Source organism: Temnothorax americanus, unplaced genomic scaffold (assembly GCF_048541705.1).
Source record: "Temnothorax americanus isolate GAGA-0224 unplaced genomic scaffold, ASM4854170v1 Scaffold1, whole genome shotgun sequence".
Classification (NCBI taxonomy): domain Eukaryota; kingdom Metazoa; phylum Arthropoda; class Insecta; order Hymenoptera; family Formicidae; genus Temnothorax; species Temnothorax americanus.
The window spans coordinates 823106-842618 of NW_027509230.1; the positions used below are offsets into that span (position 1 = coordinate 823106).

Below are 19513 nucleotides of genomic sequence, written 5' to 3' on the forward strand. Positions count from 1 at the left end.
TAAAAAATTAATATAAGTAATGTTTTTGTTTTATAAATATGTTTGTTTAGTTTGGTAAAGCGAGTAATCTTGAGATACAAAACAAGCGCTAACGCATACACGTAAAATACATCACAAAAAATTTAATATTCTCTCCGTGAAAAATATCTACGGAAATTATGTAAAAATAATCGGAGTCTTGTTCTTCTGGTTCAATATTAGTATAGAACATAGCATTAATGTAGCTAGAACTCTTCAACATTTATCGAACATCTGCACCGTCATGTAGATTGGACATTATACACTCGAGCAATTGCAGTCAAAGTTCAATATAATGGCGTGACCAACGTGCTAAATGCCAATTGCACAGCCGCGCCAACGCTCCAACGAGCATTGATTATTCTTCAACGTGTAATAACAAAGGTCTTTATAATCTTAAAAAAAATAAAATAAAATAAAATAAAATAAAAATTAAAGAAATAGAAGAAAAAACAAAAAAATTTGATACATTTCATCGACGTATCTATTCGTGCTTATAATGCTCATAAAAAAATTCGTAAAGAGCTTCCCTCTTCACCTATTTATCATGCACTATTAAGTTCGAAATACTTTCACAACGCTCAAGATCTCTTCGGTATAGAGGTCGGAAGAGGTGGCGGCGGGACATTCGGTATTTTTTCTCTATCGTTCTTCGTGGAGGCTGTCTTCTCGTCGTGGAAGCTCGGTAACAGGTGGCCGGAATTGGCGTTCCTCGACGTGGTAGCCGGAATCGGTTCCAGGGACTCGTAAGGCTGGTAATCGATGTAGTAAGTGCCGGACACGAGATGCGGATTGAAGCCATTGTACGTGTAGATGTACGGTTCGTAGTAGAGGGAATGATAGTTCGGGTAGAAGCTCAACGGCACCTGCTCCGTCTTCTTCGCCGAATCCCTCGTATCGCCGTTCTTCGGATCGTTCTCCTTTGCGTGATCGGTGGCCGCGTCTTCGCGCTCCTTCGCGACACCGAAGCTCGTCGACTCGGCTAGACGCGACGTTGAAGAAGAGGCCTGCGTTTGATCATTCCCGGCTACGGCCGCCTTACCATCGGCGGCGAGCACCGGATAACGGACCACTTCCGGCCCGGCAAAATGAGGCGATATCTGCGTGTAATAGAACGGCGGCACGTAGCCGACGGCGGTTCGATGGATGATCGGTTGTATCACAGGGAACGCTCGCGACGGCGACAGATTCTGATTGCTCGTGATCACGGCGTTGTACACCTTTGGTACCTTGAGGAGACCCGGCGCGGCAAACGCGACGGTGGTCAACACGCACAAGATCAGCGGCTTCATCTAGAAAAAGAAATGCTCCCATTAGTCCTAGTAAATTTACTTTAACATCGGCACTGAGCCCGTAATAAGAATTTCAACTCGCGTATAAAAAAATAGCTGCAGCATTTTACCGCATGATGAATATATTTTATGCAACTTGTATAACTTAATTATACCGTGTATTGTTCTTTCTAATAATGGTCTAGAAATGATTTAGAATGTGCGAAATGGAGGACAGTATCGAGAGATGATGGGAGTGTTTTCGTGGAAGTATAGTTGACACCATTATTATTGTTTCTGGAAAAGTAACCGACACCGGTGGCGCAAGTGCCTCGCGTGTGAGCGCACAAAACGCCGCATACAAACGATCCAAGAGACACGTGCACGGAATGTTACCCCGGCCGTGCTCATAGGCGTGTACTCGAGATTGAATTATCGCATCTGAATTCCTATCGTGTTTGAAGTTCAAGCTCCCAGAGTGATATAGCTGCCATGGCGAAGCGTTGCAAAGCCGTGGAGCGGCGAAACAATATTATGCCGAGCGTTAATCATAATCTTTCTTGCGTCACATCTGTTATCGCGATAATATAAAATTTTTAGTAAAAAATATAAAAGATTATTTGCGTAGACAAAATTAAGATAAGGAACCGAAACACCTTGACCTTTCTTTATCTTTATTACGAGGAAAATATTTTGCGAGACATCCATGCAGATTTATATTCCACTATATCGAAGGTACATATATACATGTATGTATATTGGACTAACGATATCGAGAATACTCTTTAGCCGCCACGTAAAGTCAACAGGAAATAGCTATCGAAGCGGAAAGGGTTGAAAGAGGTATGACCAAAGCCTGTCGGTTTCGCGACACAGCGCCGCGGCGAGCCTGTCAACGAATAAGCGAAATCGCAGAGGAGACGCGTGACATTGCACCGGTGAATCACCTCATCGGCATTCGCGGCCTCACGGCGTCATTCGCACGTATCACTTCCTACCTCCGATAGGCCCCACGGTCACGTTCGCCTTGTCGAATCGGCTCGTCTTCGGTCCTATCGGAGTCACGGTTAACCGGGCGGTGCGGATTACCCGCTTCGTGCATGGTACTCACCTTTTCGCGTTGCGCTTATCAGCTTCTCTCTCCTGCGCGTTTCCTGTACGGCGGGGAATCCGCGAGAAGCTGACACCACAAGTAGCAAGAGCGCTGCATGGGCCCGTAGTATATATGGCCCATGGGGTCCCAGGGTTCAAGTCCCACCTCCCCCACTACGGGCGACTCTCGGCGAAAGTACTCTCCGATCGCTACTATAATGTCCGCAACTTCGGACCAGCCTATATCACAGCCGGTAGAACTGTAGAAGGACAGCCGTTTGTGCGATACGCCTCTTTCGCCGATGCGATCGAGTGCAGCGTACGCGCGAAGGCTTGCCCGCGAAGAACACGCACGTCTTCAGGGAAGTCGTTTCTGAAATTCACCTACGCACGCTCGGATGATTTAATGTTCAGATAGCAGACACGCCATTCTTACATAATTATGTCAAACGCACGATTATATCTAATATATAATACCTTTAATCCATCTTTTTTTATGTATTACGATTATGTGGAAAAGATGAGACAGAACTTTAATTGATCTATATTTTTGATTGTGTCAAATTTGCGAGGTTCCTTGACCATTATTATCGCCGGTACGCGTTATTATCACTATAATATATTAGTACGATCAAGTAGACGATTAAAAAATAAAAACTCTATATTTTAATATCTATACAGTCGATTATTTCTGACATAATAATGAATGCTGAGTTTTATTTTCCCGAGCTGTTATCTGCGAGGTATATATTCAATCAGAAGACAAAGTGGCACGTACCAATCGTCCCCGACTTTCCCAGCTGCCAGTTACTTACAAGTTCATAAATAACTCGGTAATAATGCATCGATTTCGTCCGTCTCTCAAAGTAGTTCACCTTGGGTACCTCAATTTGCCTTCTAATTACAGACCCTTGTGATAACTGCTACGTGCACTTGAGCACTTGTCCTTGAGCGACACACGCGTAAATGTATGTGACAAAAAGGTATATATATATATATATATATATATATATATATATATATATACTATTTAAAAATGCACAATAACAATGTTTCCTTTTGCACAGCGCGTAATGCCAATTTATTACGAAATATTATACAATCATTGCGCGATCATTATTAACAAAGTACATTTGGACGAAATTTAGTTTCTCTTGAGAAACTTTTGAGGATATACGTATATGCGTGCGCGTGTGCGTTTAAAATAAAATTCCGCAATTTTGATTTCTCTTGTTTGATAAAAGCGTCCCGTTACGCGTTTACCGTTGTAGTTACTACAACGTACGAGTGTGCGAAAAACGAGCGACGAGATGCTGGTACACTTGCGAAAGAATTTTTATATAAATCGCCGTAAACATCAAAAATTCCGCGTGCGTGCGTATCGCTCTCGCGCGCGGCACGTGGATTCGAGAAAGAAAAGCGTCTCGTTGGAATTCATCGTGCATATAGCTTGATAAAGTCAACGCGCTTGAACATCAGCATATACGCGTGGAAGCGCAGGCACGCGAGACTCTCGAGGCGCACGCATGACGCCTCGCAATTCGCATTATTCGCGCAGGCAGCTTTCGTGGTACACGCCTATGTCAATACGCCTGATTACGACGACAAAATCAAACTTTTCAGCTCGGTTTACATTCGCGGCAATCGCAGCATCGTAACGCAAGTATTAAACGCACTGCCATATTAAAAATTGTAACTAGAACGCACGAATATATTTAAAACTACGCGAGCAACTGAAATCTCAGCCTAAATCGCTAAAGTTCGCGATTGCTCGAGCATTCATCATTTTGATTGTTCTCGAGTGGCACGCAACGTTACTTATATACACGCTACGTTATAAATTGTTCCAGGTACGATAAGATAACGTAACGTCGGCCGCATCCGCGCATCACACACACACACACACACACACACCTAACAGCTAACGTGACATCCAATAAATCGCCGACCGAAAAATCGATCGACGATTTAATCTGGGTCAGATCGACTCGATCGGTATGTAACAGATTCGCCGCAGCAGCAAGATCGGGAAATTCGGAAGGAAGACGATCATCAGCAACACCAACGGCGACAGCAGCAGCAAAATGTTGGCGTACACCACCAACCACCAGATCGACAACGTTCCCAGAACCGGCTCTAGCATTATGATCCTCCGCCGGTCAAGAGGTCGAGCACACGAGCATAAAAACACGAGTGGGAGCGAGGTACTCGTGAGTGTTCCGAGCTATCCGGTTTTACGAAGGTAAAGCACTCCCCGATCATACTCGGTCTTTCATCGTCGGTACATTCCGAGGGATGCGCTGAAAGCAAAGAAAATCTTTTCAAGTACTCCGCGTCCTTCTTTCTCCGTAATATATATGTATATGTATATATACATATATCGCCGCAAAGGACAATTAATTAATACAAAGAAAACATTGTACCTTGAAACGTTATCTTTCATCACTATAACATCTGTATATGATAATTCGAATGTGCAAACATTTAACATAAGGTACGCAAATGATGTCGAGATGTTTTCATATTACTAAAACAGCTGTTAATTAAAACTATATATGTCAGCGTATATGTTTTGTATTAAAACTATGCCAGTACATTTGTAAGGCAAATTAAAACGCGCGCGACAGCACGTATCGGTAACGTTGCTGTGTTATCTAACTAAACATAGCAGAAAATGATGTGCGAGTTGTTACGTCAACGTATCACGTTTACCAATGTACACTACTCTGATTGCCAATTATGCAAGGATTTCACACACAATATCGTAATAATTGCATAACTTTAGCACGGTGCTGGAAAACATCAAAAATAGTTCCGCAAGTTAAACTAAATTGTCCTAATTTTTTTTTTAAACAAGAAATACTACGCGTAAGAATCCATTGATATTTTTCTGTATTTTATTTGCCCAGATTAAAAAAAGAAACAAAGCCAAAGTAGAGATGAATTGACAATGTGGGGAATGACGTCTTAAAAGCCACGTACGACGTTCGCGATAAATTTAATCGTGCAAATATCAAGCGAATTCTTCTGAGAGTAAAAGAGATATTTCTCTCGGAGTTGCTGGCCTTTCCCTCTCTTTTTCTTACTTGTTCCGTCGAAACCACGCGATCGCGTCCTTGTATCAAAAATACTAGATTTACCTCGTGACAGTCGTGACGAGATTATTGGGCAAGCTGAAGCAGTGCGAAATCGAAGAAGACAAGAAGATAAAACCATGTTGAAAGAGAGAGAGAGGGGGGGGAAGAAAAGGAAAAAGAGAGAAAAGGAGAATAGGAAAATGTTTGATGCGGAAAATTATTGCGATCTCCCGATGTACACGTAATATCGCGAGAAGCATAGTTCGCTCGCATGCGCCAGACATAATTGCATTGAGAAAAGTGAAATTTTCACAATTGCATAAGCGCTATATAATGTACTAGCATTCAATGCGACGTCATCGTGTAACGCAATACGCAATCTAAGTGCGCGATGTAATGTCAATGATCAAGCGTAACAAGATAAGCGGTCTGCGTTTCGCGCCGCGCCGGTTCAGTTAATTGCGAATTACGTAATCGCGCTATACCTTCTCAAACTGGAGCGTTTGTCAAAGCTTGGGCAAGTAATCTCGCCGTCCATCCGATGATAGGTTTCTTCTTGATAAGCACGTAAGTGAAAAGGAAATATGAGATGACTTGTGTATGTACATCGCTATATTATCTACCGCTTATCTATCGTTCGTTATACGATTGGATTGAGCAAAACAAAAAGAAACGATAAAACGTCCATATATCGTAAATATTTTCGTGCGAAGAGCCCCGTTTATAAGTGTGAGTATCAACTCAAAGTTATATATCAGATACGACATACGACGTAACACTCTTCTTATGTCGAGCTTACGTCAAATTACCTTTTACTCCAAGTCTATCGCGAGAATGTGTGTATCCAACGGAGATTGGACCAACACAATTTTCGTGAAAGGGATGTCGAAGCGACGGACAAACAGATCTGTGTTTACTCGCGATAATGTAATGCGTGATAAACAGTACGGGTAGCGTTTAAATCGCAGGTAAGACGAAACAAGTAATAAACTGGACGCATTTAGAGACGAATCTAGGTGAAGTCGCTCATCGCCAAATTAAATTTTATTCGAAACTCGCATCTCTTCCCGGAATTTATTGTACATTTGACACGGATCTCTGAGCGGTAAATCGTTCGACGACTATATAGATCGGCATGCCTCGACAAGGCGCGATTGCATTCGTCGCATCCTAGCTCCACCCTACCTTCCGCTATCCCGACAGCTTCCAAGTTCCAAGCTCCACATCGCGGCATTCGCGGCCGACCGCATCGCATCGGGCAAGATCGCGTCGCGCCCTTATCCTCTCGCGGCGCGTGCATCCGAGAGATGCATCTGATTGCGCGATGGACGAGCGCGAGCGTCACGACGCGGACACGCGCCGCGTTACGACTCCGAAGCTCGCAATGTTGGCATACGCATGCACGCACGCACGACGCACGCAACGCACGCACGCACGCACACGCGCACTCCGCTAATTTTTTGTCCACGATATAGCCAAAACTACGCCGCGCCGTTGCTCCTCGGTCGCTTAAAGCGGACCTGCGCGCACGAGATGAGTTCGCGCGACGCGAGCAGGCGCACGCTCGCTTTCCGTGGACTGAGAGCGCTAAAGTTCGCGGCCGGTCTACGGCTCTCTACACGGCGGACTTTCCCTTTCTTTCGGCTCTTTGGAGACCGGCGGCGCCGCGCCGGTGTGATACCGGGACGGGAATGACGGGATCGGCCGCGTTAAAGTCGCCGGATTACATATATATATATACGTGCTGAACGCTGCGCCGCGCTGCCGTTGCCGTGCCGCATGAGGACGCACGCACGCTTGTACAGTCAACAGTCAACCCGATGGCATTGACAAGTTTGCCGCCGCGCGCTCGCGCGCCCTGTCTCCTTCGTTCTTGCTCAACGAACGTGCGAACAAAGAGCGCACCAGCCACCAGCTGGCAGGGAGTGGCTGTATATAGAATGTATGGACTCGCATATGTGAATACAAAGATGGGCAACGAGCGCAAAACTCAATTAAAACGTTTTCTACTCTGTATAAAAGATTAGCTATACAGATGTGACAAATTATCCTTTTTAGAAGGAGAGGAGGGGTCGAATGTTGTAAGAGGCTAAAGTCAAGTTTCTTTTTTAGAGGCTCTGTAATTGCGGTCAAGGCTCTACGTGTCCTTCGAATCTGTGTCTATGTCAGATTCTCACGTGACAAATATCATTCCCATGACAATTTCTCGTAAAATATTAATTTCCTATACATAATATTCGATATCGATTCGTTGGAGATTCCAAGATTGGACAGTCGCGAGCAGTTAATTCTAGCCGATATGTTTCTCACCCTAATATATCAAAATATGAATTATTTATCATCCGTGAGAATGTCGAAATGATCTTTCTTCCAGCCAGTCTAGCTGTTGGCCAAGTGCGTCGCGAAACGCAGAAAGACTGGAAATCGTATAATACTGAGTGAATTAACGATGACCCATTTGCAGCGTGCGATTATTCCCGAGTTTACACTTTCCCCCCTTATTCATACCACGTCTACGTGCATCGCATGAAACGCATAAAAGACGGGTGTACGTAATACATATAATACGCGACGCGTACGTAATTATCATTTAGTGGAATGCCAGCGATATAGCATAAGCAAGACTCTACGCGGTGCGGGAAAAACTCTGAGAAAAATCTCTTTTACGCGTACACCTGGTAGATGTACCAATCTGTGGTCGATATCGCGCATCGAAGAACGACGGACGTTTTCTAGGGGGAAACGTGCGATTGAATTAACGTCTCGCGACAAAAAATCCAAGCGATTTAATTAACCCTCAGTTACCTTACGTTTTTACCCGATATTACCTCACCAGGGTCTGAGAGACTCCTGCCGTTTTCTTTAGCTTGTATATATCTTTAAGACAAATGCGCATCAATTTGAAGTCTTTTTTTTTTTTAATCGATGCGTCTTTTAAAGATCTACAAGACTGTGCAAGTTAGATTATTCCAAGTTAAAAAATGTAAATGTTATTTTTTTAAAAAAAAGGAAAACGTGTTTTTCTGAAAAAGCGAAAAAGATTGCTTTTTTTCAAGTTGACGTAGTACCGACTAAAAAAAGATACAAGGGTTTTAGGAACGTTTCAACATTGTTAAAACGTGCAGGGTCTTTCAGACCCAGGTGAGGTAACTGAGGGTCTGGCTCCAAACCGACGACCGCTCGCTTTTGACGAGGGCAACGCGTCCGAGGTTCGTCGTTCTCGCACAAAGATGACCTTCGGATAAGGCTTCGTTCGCTCACCGATGAAGCGCGTGATAATTGGAGCACGGAGCAATACACGCCATTGGCGATCATATCTCTTTTCCGACGTTGCACGTTGCACGATTCCGATGGCGTGCGTGCGCGAATAAATTTCTTCAGACGAAAATAGTCGGTGCTCTCACAGCTCCGTATTCGCGGATTTTATCGAATTTAAGAACGCGTCACCATCGTGCTGTGCTCGGCATCTTATTTCTTCGATGTCAATTTATTGGCTTCGTAAACTTGGCTGTACCACACATTTGCATTTATTAATTGATCTCTTTTTCCTCGAACGAAAAGCATTCCGGTATTCGTTGCGTGCTTTGTTTACAATTTACGTTACGGAATGTAACAAAAAATAGACGCATAAAATATCGTGTGCGTTTTCGGTACCATAGTAACCTGACTTACCGACCTGATTTGCCAGTCGTCGGTAATAACACGCGCGCGCGTACGTGCAGTGAAATTTGTTCGTTAGATTACAGTAGTAACCTGACTTACCGACCTGATTTATCCGCTGTCGATAATGACGCAACGATCATCACAGACATAAACACACATCGGCTCGAATTAAGGAATGCAAAAAGCTATTTTAATTTATACAGATATTATTATAGTTGTCTACTTACGTGTCTTTCTGGAAATGTAGCTGAACAAAAGAAGAAACGCAACGTACTGCGGACGTACGAATTAGCATAAGTTATTACAGGATCCAGTTACAACGCAGCCTAGATTGGATTTAACTAAATTATTTGTGTCCATATGGCAAATATTATCTCCGATCCATGAAGATAACAAGAGTTAAGAAGACAATTAATTGAGAAAATCTCAATATTTTAAGTTAGCTAACCTAAACTATCTATGTAAAAGGCCACGTATAATCTCGAATGGCGATCAACGTGTTTCTCCATAGGATGTTTTTAGAACGTACAATACAATTTCGATTTTTGATATCACAAGAAAAGAGAAAGATAGGCGCAAACTAATGCGATTAGAAAAATAACGTGAATGTTTCTACGATTATCCAGGCTTTTTGCGATTTTAATCTAGCTCTAGCCTATGCGCTATTATCCTTTTTTTTTTTGGAGAAAATGCTAAGGTTGCGTAGGTACAGCGTGACTGTTTTTTACAATTTTCGTCGTTTGCAACAAGTATAAGTCGCTTGCTAATCCCGTTACTTCCATAGGTGCTCTCGAGCAAGATGCAATCCCAGGAATCCCGGGAGGCTTTTCTAATCGGAATATCGACATGTAATTCGAGAACAGTTGCCGCCTTTTATCTTTATTAATCAGAGTCTGCGTCGCGACGATTAAAAACGATTCAAATTTCACGCTTTACAAATACCTAACGCACGAGAAAAAATGTACCGTTCGGCAAATTAGCTTAACAACGCACAACGAGGAACTTTGTCAATTTTAATCAACTTGATAAGTCGCTTTCTAAAACTACATAAATAGGATAGAATCAATGAATATATGTAATTCTAAAATTTTTAAAAATATTAGTAAACTAAGTGAAACACGATTTATGATGTACAATCGATAAGAGAGAAGAACGTCATTTACGATCCGGACTGGATCTCGGTAGTCTAATAATATTGTCAATATTATGTACCTTTTTAGTTTTTTCCAACCTCATTAATTGTGCACCGATTTTTTTGTTAGTTTTAAAACACAGCTAGTCGGATGTTTTCTATACTATATGCATATTGCATATAGTATGCGAAAGTAAATTAACGTACTCTTAAATCGACAATAGATATAAATTTCAATGCTAATAAGTAGGTATCCTTATCACATTAAAACAATGTAAGAAAGTTATCGCAAAGTATCACCGCAATCAGGATCTTCCTGGACATCGTGACCGGTCTTTACCAAATCGTAGTAAAATCTAATATTCCGAGAATAACCGTTCTAATATTCAAATGAAATAATTCAATTTTCTCCAAGTGTGATCCTGAAAAAGAAATTTTTAAAAAGTTATCGTTATCGCGAAGAAATAGTTTCATCGTTTATGACGATTGGGGCCCTGAAAAGGGCCAGTTTTTATGTCAGAAGTAGAATCAGAAAATTATTTTTTCGCTGCTTTCGCGGTCTTGGTAGCTGCTGCTTTGGTGGTTTTTGGTTTGGGCGTCTTGGTTTTTGCGGCCGGAGCTTTGGTAGCTTTTTTGGTCTTGGACAGGCTCTTGGTCTGAGCAGCAGCCTTTTGCTTCGCCGCGGCTTCGACCTTCTTCGCCGCCGCGGTCTTGGCGGTCTTCTTCGCGGGTGCCGACTTCTTCTCAGCCGTTGTCTTCTTCGTCTCGATTGGTTTCTTCGCTGCGGGCGCCTTCTTCGCAACCTTCTTTTCGGTAGCCTTCTTAGCGGTCGCGCTGGGTTTCGACGCGGCGCGCTTTACCTTACTCTTTGGAGCGGGCTTGGCGGTCGAGAGTTTGAACGAGCCCGACGCACCCTTTCCCTTGGTCTGCACCACCGCGCCGGACGTAACCGCTGCCCTCAGGTATCTCTTGATAAAGGGAGCGAACTTCTCGCCGTCGACTTTGTAGGTCGAGGCGATGTACTTCTTGATGGCCTGCACGGACGAGCCCTTGCGATCCTTCAGCTCCTTGATGGCGGACGTGACCATCTCCGAGGTCGGAGGATGCGTCGACTTGGGTCGCTGCGCCTTGGCTTTGGATTTCGCGGTCTTCTTCGCAGGCGGTGCACCCGCAGCTGCGTTCTCCGTAGCCGCGGCGTTACCGGATGCGTTCTTATCCTCCATAGCGATACGCGAGAGAATCGGAGAGAGAGAGAAAGAGAGAGTTGCAGGTTGCAGTACTCGCAGTTGCGGACGTTCAAAGACGAGAAGTACAAATATAAACTTTCGTTCCAAACGCTCACGGACGACGCTCGGTCGCTCGAGTCGCTTCGTATTCGCGTCCGCTCGTGAAGCGCGCTACTTGTACCGTGAGCGCGTACCATGGAGAGAGGCCCTCCCAATGTTGCAGGTAGCAAGCTGCCGGGAATGAAAGAGCGCCCGGCACGCGTTCGTTGTTTAAACAATATTTTGCACAACGAAGGTCGCGCGCTCGCCACCCGGAATCGTAGAAGCGAGTAGCTAGTTTCGTTTGGTATGCGTTTCAACCGCCCTCCGCGCGACGCGCGCCGATTTTTACGCGGTTCCGTGCGACGCGCGCCCTCGGTTCATTCGCGGGGCTCGATTCGATCCGAGAAATAAGTTAATAAACGACACAATTGTCAATGCGCGACGCACTTATGCGGCTCACGGAACGTCGGGATGGCTGTGCTAACCGACCGCGAACGTTTATCCCGAGCGACGCGCCAGATTCGCGCTGAATATTCCAAGTTTCGCGGGTGGCCGAATACAAGCGCGCAGCGCAACGCAAAGTGAATACGATTACAAAGTACATTTGCAGACAATTTTACGGATTAGTGTAAAATGTCATTATCGACCGGGAAAGGCACGGATATCGTTAGGTTGCAATATTATATGCATAATCGTGAAATTCGTTCGAAGAATATCATATATACGCGGAGGCGGCCTCCTATAACGCGCCGCGTGCTCCCGTGCATCTAAACCATATACCGTTATAACGAACTACTGCACGACGAGATAACGAAACGACCCGTCGAGACAAAATACCTTTCGACGAACGTTGGACGGCCGTGACATCGATAATTTTTCCGAAATTTACGAACGTGCGGTGCAACGCAATCTCGTAATTCACTCCCCGATCCGCGAACCCGTGCGCGACGCGCGACTAGAGGAACGTAAAAACCAAGCGGTAACCTAACAATATTTCCAAGCGATTAATTCTACGGACGAAGCGACGTGCTCTACATCGTGAAATCGAAATCGATAATGTACCGAAATTCCTGTCCTTCGAGCTTCATACAACGATCTTTTACGTCGGATTTGCGTCCGACGTTAGGGGGGCTCTTACTCTCGCAGCGCGCTTATTAAGTCTCTTATTGTGCGCAACACAGCATTACTTGAATTAGTACTTCCAAAATAGTGTCGCAGGCATATTTTCTTGCATATTTTATACTCTTGTGGAATTTACGATGAAAAATTATTCACTCTGAGTGAAAAAAAAATACATATATTTCTTATCTATATTTTGAAGTTCGTGATCGTATAAGAGATACTCGATGAAACTAGGACGGGCAGCGGTTTATATTTATTTATAAACAGTTTTAACTGTATTATAGAATTTAGATGGAAAAATTGGTTTCGAATAAAGGTTAAGATCGCTGTCTAATTCCAAGTTATTGTATTACACAGGTTAGGTAAAAACGTAAAAAAGATTGCGTCCTTCCTGTACGGTGTCTTTTCTGTGTCTTTATCTATATCCTATTTGTCTGAAATACGTCGCTGTGTTCTCCTTATCTCATAATGTTAACCTTCTAATTAAATCATTTCATAACTAATATACGAATATACATACGTATGTATTATATTAAAACATGTTTGCACATTGTTCGCTTAATTAAGCTTTACGCAAAATATTTATGATATACCTACATAAACGTGACGTTTGATACGATGTTACGTCTGCAAATTTTCAATTATATTTTCTACATACTATATTTGCCGTATTTAGATGCATGTAATATAAAGAAAAAAGATATTGATATAATCCGCAGACGCACACATAGATGCGAATACCTGAGCAAATAGCAGCATCGAGAATAAAATAATATTAAAAGCTACGCTTCGTCATTGATTTTTGTTTTAGAGGTTAGCGTGTATGTCTAAAATAGTTCCATGACCTCTCCGACAACAATGCTTACAATGATTGTTCGTATTTATAATATTAACTTGTTTATCGTTGTAAAAATTAATAAATTAGGCCGAGTTATTTATAATTTCTTGAAAAATATGCATCTAAAATTACGCTTATGCTAAACAAGTACCTACGCGTCACGTTGACCGAGATTTTACCATTTGATCGATTAAAAAATAAGGGAGAATAAGTAAAATTACAATAATTATAAACGTTATATCTCAATCGAAGTGTACGCAGATACTTGCTGGCAGATACACGTTACATCTCGCAATTTTTTAATAGGTTATGTATCAATGTATTTTATTAACTTTTTAATTTAATGCATTTTAGTGGGACTTTAGCGAACAGATAAGTAGAACTTGAAGCTAAGAAAATAACTAAAATATATTGAGATTTCGATGCCTCTTAACGATAAAAATATTTCCCGAGATAAATCTATATAGACAAAAAGTTTTTTTTTATCGTATCTGTAACTAAAATATACTCTCAATCGAGAGAGATTAAAAATATATAACCTTACGTAAAATTATCAGAAAATGCGATTTCTTGTTTCGCATTTGACATTTGACATTAAATACGATATTTTTCATTTGCTTCTGTTACCTAATTTTTATGATAAATTTCACAAATTGAGGATTATACAGTCGTATATTTTATGTTAAAGAGATAATATACTTATACGGGTAAACGCGAATAAATATTTGATAGGACGGACTCAACGATCAATATTCGTGTTACGTATGAATGAAAAAATATTAGAGAGTATTAAAATATTAAAATGAGTTAGTTTTATTATCATTTATCATATTAAACAGCGTGATTTATCATTGAAGGTCGAAACACGAAAATCGAATATTTAATTTTTGTTCCAAGAATATATAAACAGCTACTCCACTACTTATTAAAATTAATAATCGTTAAAATTATCCTTATTGTTCTGACACATGCTTCATATCCCAGCGAAATCGGAATGCGAAAAGTATTTGAATTGAAATCAATCATCTCTTGCATAGTGCATTTTAAGATATTTGTACCTCAGAGGTAAAGAATCTCCTTTTGTCAAAATCGAGTTAGTACTTTTTCCAATGTACTAAAAATTTAAAATTGTATAATGGCAAATGGTAAAGGGTCGCGTGTGTGCGTGTATTTCTAGTTCTTATGATACAATGTTTAGAAACAGTCATATTGAAACTTTTTATAGAAATAATAAACTTTAAACTCTGTTTTCTCTAAATTTATAACAATGAAGATACACTTTTTTATCTCTAAGGTACAGGTCTTATATCATATTGGTATTCGAGTATTTTGTTAGGGTTTTTATTTTATTTAGAAAAGATAAGTAAATATAAATTACATAAATAGTTTTCCGTCTTTTTTTCTGCGTGTTCTCTTTGCGTTGATGCAGTACATTGGAAGTGATTTTCTTTAGCTTGTATGATATTTATCATTAATTTATCGCTTTCGCTATTATAATTAAATACTTAAGGCAGGAAAGCAATACGTTTTTATATCCTCGCACATCAAACGTTAAACGTTATGCGAAGGATATACTCTTTCGAAATATAATGTTGCGAGGCCGGGGAGAACAGATGACGCCGTTCGCCCGGTTCGCCGTGCGCGCGGCGCGCGTGCGCGTACCGCGCAGTGCGCATCGCAGTTGTGGCTGCCCCACCGCTGGTGCGCCGACCAATCGCCGTCGAGCCCACTCCCCTCCCCAATCGACTCCGCTCGAGAGCTATAAAAGCGCTCGCGGAAAACGTTAGCGCGTATTTTCCCACTGACCGTCGTTCGGGAAGGTTTTCTCGCTCGTAGATCAGAAATTGAGGGAATATGGCACGTACGAAGCAAACTGCGCGCAAGTCCACCGGAGGCAAGGCTCCCCGAAAACAACTGGCAACTAAAGCGGCTCGTAAGAGCGCGCCTGCCACGGGCGGAGTGAAGAAGCCTCATCGTTACAGGCCTGGAACGGTGGCTCTTCGTGAGATTCGTCGCTATCAGAAGAGTACCGAATTGCTGATTCGTAAGCTGCCGTTCCAGCGTCTCGTGCGTGAAATCGCTCAAGACTTCAAGACGGATCTTCGCTTCCAAAGCTCGGCTGTTATGGCGTTGCAGGAGGCCAGCGAGGCTTATCTCGTTGGTCTGTTCGAAGACACTAATCTCTGCGCTATTCACGCCAAGCGAGTCACCATCATGCCTAAAGATATTCAATTAGCGCGTCGTATCCGTGGAGAACGTGCTTAATCGAAGAAGAAAAAAACGGCCCTTTTTAGGGCCACTAATTTTTCACACAGGATCATTTTCTTTCGCTTACACGTTTCCTTCCCATATTTTACAATCAAGAATCAAGTTCTTTTGTTTAAACATAAAATTTTGTTAATCTTTGTTGGGATATTTGCATTAATAGTGATTTTAATGCTATACGTATAAGCACTCCAGATCGATTCTCGTGTAAATCGTAATTGAATTTTTTACTTTTTCGCTTTTTTTCTTTCCTTTTTTATTTTACTTTTAACTTTTTGCAAGAAATGCCGTAACGTAGTGAACTCGAAGTCAGAAAATGAATCATGATTGTCACTGTTGAATTCAATTAACAGTGCAATTTTTTTTACTAAAGATTATATTTACTAATTTAATTGTATCTCAAACAGATCTCTACTGAACCAACGTTAATAACGTATTTAAGTCTCGCGTCACGACACACGACAGAGTAAAATTTTCTATATCCGATAATCCGATGCAACTTGACGCGCCGCATATATTGCACGTACGGCTGCTTTATTTATATATACGTTTGCTCCTAACCTCCATAACCTCAAAAACTTTCACATATTCTTCGTCTTTTACTATTCATTTTGCAATATTTTATTCACATTTAATGGAAGTTTTATCGATAGTTTCGTGGAAATTTATATATTTATAGCAATCTATTAATCGTAACATTACGTGTATATATTATATATGTGTATACATATACCAAATAGTTGCAAGTTCAAGTATGCAAAGAATGAGACGAAAAATACATTCATATTATTTATATACGATACACTAACATTTCTTAATACTATTAACAGCTATAAAATAATTGCTCTGGAAGATTGATAAGAGAGAATGACTTTGAAATCTTTTAAATTGCACAAATGTATGTACATACACTCAACTAACAATAAGAGCACAACATATAAATAGTACTTTTTAAAATTGCATGATTTTCTTTGACGCATTATCGGCATTATTAAATCTATTGAAACTTTTATTAATTGACATTTTTATATTGAATATTTAAGGTAAATGTATACCAATGCCGGGTCTCTCAAGACCTGTCTGGATACCTTTATTTTCGTTTTTAAATAACGCGAATTAAAATCGAAGATAAAAATTACGATACGAGAAAAATATTCTCATCTTCAATTCTTAAATTTCAATTCACTTTTTTGATATAATTCAAATAAAGACTAAAATAATAAAATGAAAAAAATTCCAGATATAGGTACGTGGCCAGGTACGGTAAGCGTAGCGTGTAGTGTATCGCACATATTAGATATTTTATCTTCGCTAACTTCAATTTTTAAAATGTTTTTACGATCGTTTTCTTTATAATTACATATTTTATGATATATCAATAGACGACTTATTTTTAATCGCGTACAAGTGAAAGTACAGCGAACAGAAATTGTCCAAACGTTTGAAACATTTGTGGCCCTGAAAAGGGCCGATTCGTCAGTCGGATAGAAGCCAGGCGCTCCTCCCTTAACCACCGAAGCCGTACAGAGTTCTGCCTTGACGTTTCAGGGCGTATACGACGTCCATGGCAGTCACGGTCTTCCTTTTCGCGTGCTCGGTGTAGGTGACGGCATCGCGAATAACGTTTTCGAGGAAGACCTTCAACACGCCACGGGTTTCTTCGTAGATCAAACCGGAGATACGCTTGACACCGCCACGTCGCGCCAAACGACGGATAGCCGGTTTGGTGATACCCTGGATGTTATCGCGAAGAACCTTCCTGTGACGCTTCGCTCCTCCTTTTCCCAATCCTTTTCCTCCCTTACCGCGACCAGTCATCTTCGACTCTTGTGACAACGAGCAGCTGACGCAAGTACGAACCAAGTGACGACGGAAACGGCCGCGGCGCGCACATTTATAGCGTAGCCAGTCAGCCTCTCCCCTCCACGTCGACATCAACCAATCGGAACGCACGTCTGGTTTCTCGAGAATTTACACGTGCATTCTCACAAATGAAAAATATTATACACTGTTAATTCAATTAATTGCTTTCCATCGGTTGTTCAACCGCTCAATATGCAACGCGTAAAGAGTACATATTACATATTTCTGTACCTTAGAGATAAAGAATCGTAATAATCTCCATTATAAGAAATTTAAATAAAACGGGATTTAAGGTTTGTTATTTCTATGAAAATTCCCAATTCGACTTTTTCTAAACATTTGCATATTAATATAAAAACTAGTAATAATGGACACACAATATGCTTCACCGTTATATAATTAAAATTCCTGTATATCGAACAAAAATATTAACTCTAATTTTGATAAAAACTGGAGACGCGACTCTTTCATTGAAAGATGCAGATTTATGCTTGATTTCGTTAGATTTTGCGATTATGGAGGAAAAGTATAGATTACGAGAAGGAATATTTACTTACGTGATAATGAAATGTAATGTAATATTATTCAATGGCATACAAACTGAATCTGCCTCTAACGATAAGTATTACGTACAAAGCTTCCCAACGCCAACGGTTGTTTTCTTAAAGGGCTATTCTGGCTATTCAGCGTCAGCCGACGTTCTGCAAAAATGTTACTTACTTAACAAGAAAATGTCGTGAATTCGAAAATTCTTATTTCTTAAAACTTTACTACCGTGTAGAGGGATGAAGGGAGAGATTTACTATTTAGATGAATTTAGAAATAATTGTGGCATAAAAATAGTATCGAGAGGTGAAGCCACATCCTTCGTATGTAGAACGGTTAAATTTTTTAACTTCTTGACGCACCGAATATTGTCCTTTATATTACTTGTTAGATTTGGCAATTAAATAATTTATTTAAATTAGTAAGCATGCTCTCTCTGGGGTATAATAGCAATCCTACAAGTTTTTCTCATAAAATCTGTCGGACAAAATGTGCAATTGGGCCAATTGGCCACCGTCTAATTATTATGAATCGTGAAATATTAATAAATTAAATAAAAAAAAATGGAGTTTCATTAAAGAAGTTAAAAAAGATAACTTTATACCCCGAAACCGAAAGAGCGAGGGAGCGAGAAGCAACGCGAATCCTACTCGAGCGCAAGCGCAAGCGTCGACCAATAGCGTTCCGGCAAAGCAGGAGTCGAGCGCTCCTCGTCTGTGATTGGTGCATCCTTGTTGCCACTCTTCGCTATATAAACACGGTTTTTCGAGAAATAGCGCTCATTCGATCCTAGAGTTCGCTCGTTCGCTGCGGCTGCGGCGTATTCGACGTACGAAGACCTTTTTCAAGAAGATTGACCATGCCACCAAAGGCTAGCGGCAAAGCGGTGAAAAAAGCCGGAAAGGCTCAAAAGAACATCAGCAAGACCGATAAGAAGAAGCGTAAGAAGAGGAAGGAGAGCTATGCGATCTACATTTACAAGGTGTTGAAGCAAGTTCATCCCGACACTGGAATCTCCAGCAAGGCTATGAGCATTATGAACAGCTTTGTTAACGACGTTTTCGAGCGCATCGCCGCCGAGGCGTCGCGACTGGCTCATTACAATAAGCGCTCTACCATCACGTCTCGGGAGATCCAAACTGCCGTGAGGCTTCTTCTACCTGGCGAGTTGGCGAAGCATGCCGTTAGTGAAGGAACAAAGGCGGTCACCAAATTCACGAGTTCCAAGTGAATTATTAAAGAAACCGGCCCTTTTCAGGGCCACCAATTATCTCGTAACATTGGATGATCTCTTGGTTGGAAAAGTTTATATTATTTCTCTAAGTTTTCCGTAAAAGCAAGACGTTCAAATTTCTTAA

The 19513-nt window shown here is 41.4% G+C and overlaps 5 protein-coding genes across 6 annotated transcripts; 2 read left to right on the forward strand and 3 right to left on the reverse strand.

The window, feature by feature from the left end:
• Nucleotides 1–22: 22 nt before the first annotated feature.
• LOC143896774 (uncharacterized) lies at nt 23–7160 on the reverse strand. 2 transcript variants are annotated; one of them, XM_077404787.1, is made up of 3 exons: nt 6644–7160; nt 2401–4681; nt 23–1310 (listed from the first exon to the last, which is right to left on the reverse strand). In XM_077404787.1, the coding sequence occupies exon 3, from the start codon at nt 1308–1310 to the stop codon at nt 600–602; it is 711 nt and encodes a 236-aa protein (XP_077260913.1). In that variant the 5' UTR covers nt 2401–4681; nt 6644–7160; the 3' UTR covers nt 23–599. The 2 variants fall into 2 exon arrangements, with proteins under 2 accessions (XP_077260913.1, XP_077260920.1); XM_077404794.1 differs by lacking the exon at nt 6644–7160 and adding an exon at nt 5944–6636.
• A 3588-nt stretch (nt 7161–10748) lies between these two features.
• Nucleotides 10749–11617, reverse strand: LOC143895510 (histone H1-like). Its single transcript, XM_077402690.1, has one exon. The coding sequence runs from the start codon at nt 11474–11476 to the stop codon at nt 10790–10792; it is 687 nt and encodes a 228-aa protein (XP_077258816.1). The 5' UTR covers nt 11477–11617; the 3' UTR covers nt 10749–10789.
• Nucleotides 11618–15288: 3671 nt separating this feature from the next.
• Nucleotides 15289–15810, forward strand: LOC143894318 (histone H3). The gene has a single exon (XM_077400514.1). The coding sequence runs from the start codon at nt 15336–15338 to the stop codon at nt 15744–15746; it is 411 nt and encodes a 136-aa protein (XP_077256640.1). The 5' UTR covers nt 15289–15335; the 3' UTR covers nt 15747–15810.
• Nucleotides 15811–17203: 1393 nt separating this feature from the next.
• LOC143894440 (histone H4) lies at nt 17204–17620 on the reverse strand. The gene has a single exon (XM_077400741.1). It carries the CDS (start codon nt 17562–17564, stop codon nt 17253–17255), a length of 312 nt encoding a protein of 103 aa, XP_077256867.1. The 5' UTR covers nt 17565–17620; the 3' UTR covers nt 17204–17252.
• A 1331-nt stretch (nt 17621–18951) lies between these two features.
• Nucleotides 18952–19412, forward strand: LOC143894384 (histone H2B). Its single transcript, XM_077400605.1, has one exon. It carries the CDS (start codon nt 19015–19017, stop codon nt 19384–19386), a length of 372 nt encoding a protein of 123 aa, XP_077256731.1. The 5' UTR covers nt 18952–19014; the 3' UTR covers nt 19387–19412.
• Nucleotides 19413–19513: the final 101 nt, after the last annotated feature.

Excerpts from the sequence above, each read along its gene's own strand:
- LOC143896774 (XM_077404787.1), bottom strand. The coding sequence starts at position 1,310 with ATGAAGCCGCTGATCTTGTGCGTGTTGACCACCGTCGCGTTTGCCGCG.
- LOC143895510 (XM_077402690.1), bottom strand. The coding sequence starts at position 11,476 with ATGGAGGATAAGAACGCATCCGGTAACGCCGCGGCTACGGAGAACGCA.
- LOC143894318 (XM_077400514.1), top strand. The coding sequence starts at position 15,336 with ATGGCACGTACGAAGCAAACTGCGCGCAAGTCCACCGGAGGCAAGGCT.
- LOC143894440 (XM_077400741.1), bottom strand. The coding sequence starts at position 17,564 with ATGACTGGTCGCGGTAAGGGAGGAAAAGGATTGGGAAAAGGAGGAGCG.
- LOC143894384 (XM_077400605.1), top strand. The coding sequence starts at position 19,015 with ATGCCACCAAAGGCTAGCGGCAAAGCGGTGAAAAAAGCCGGAAAGGCT.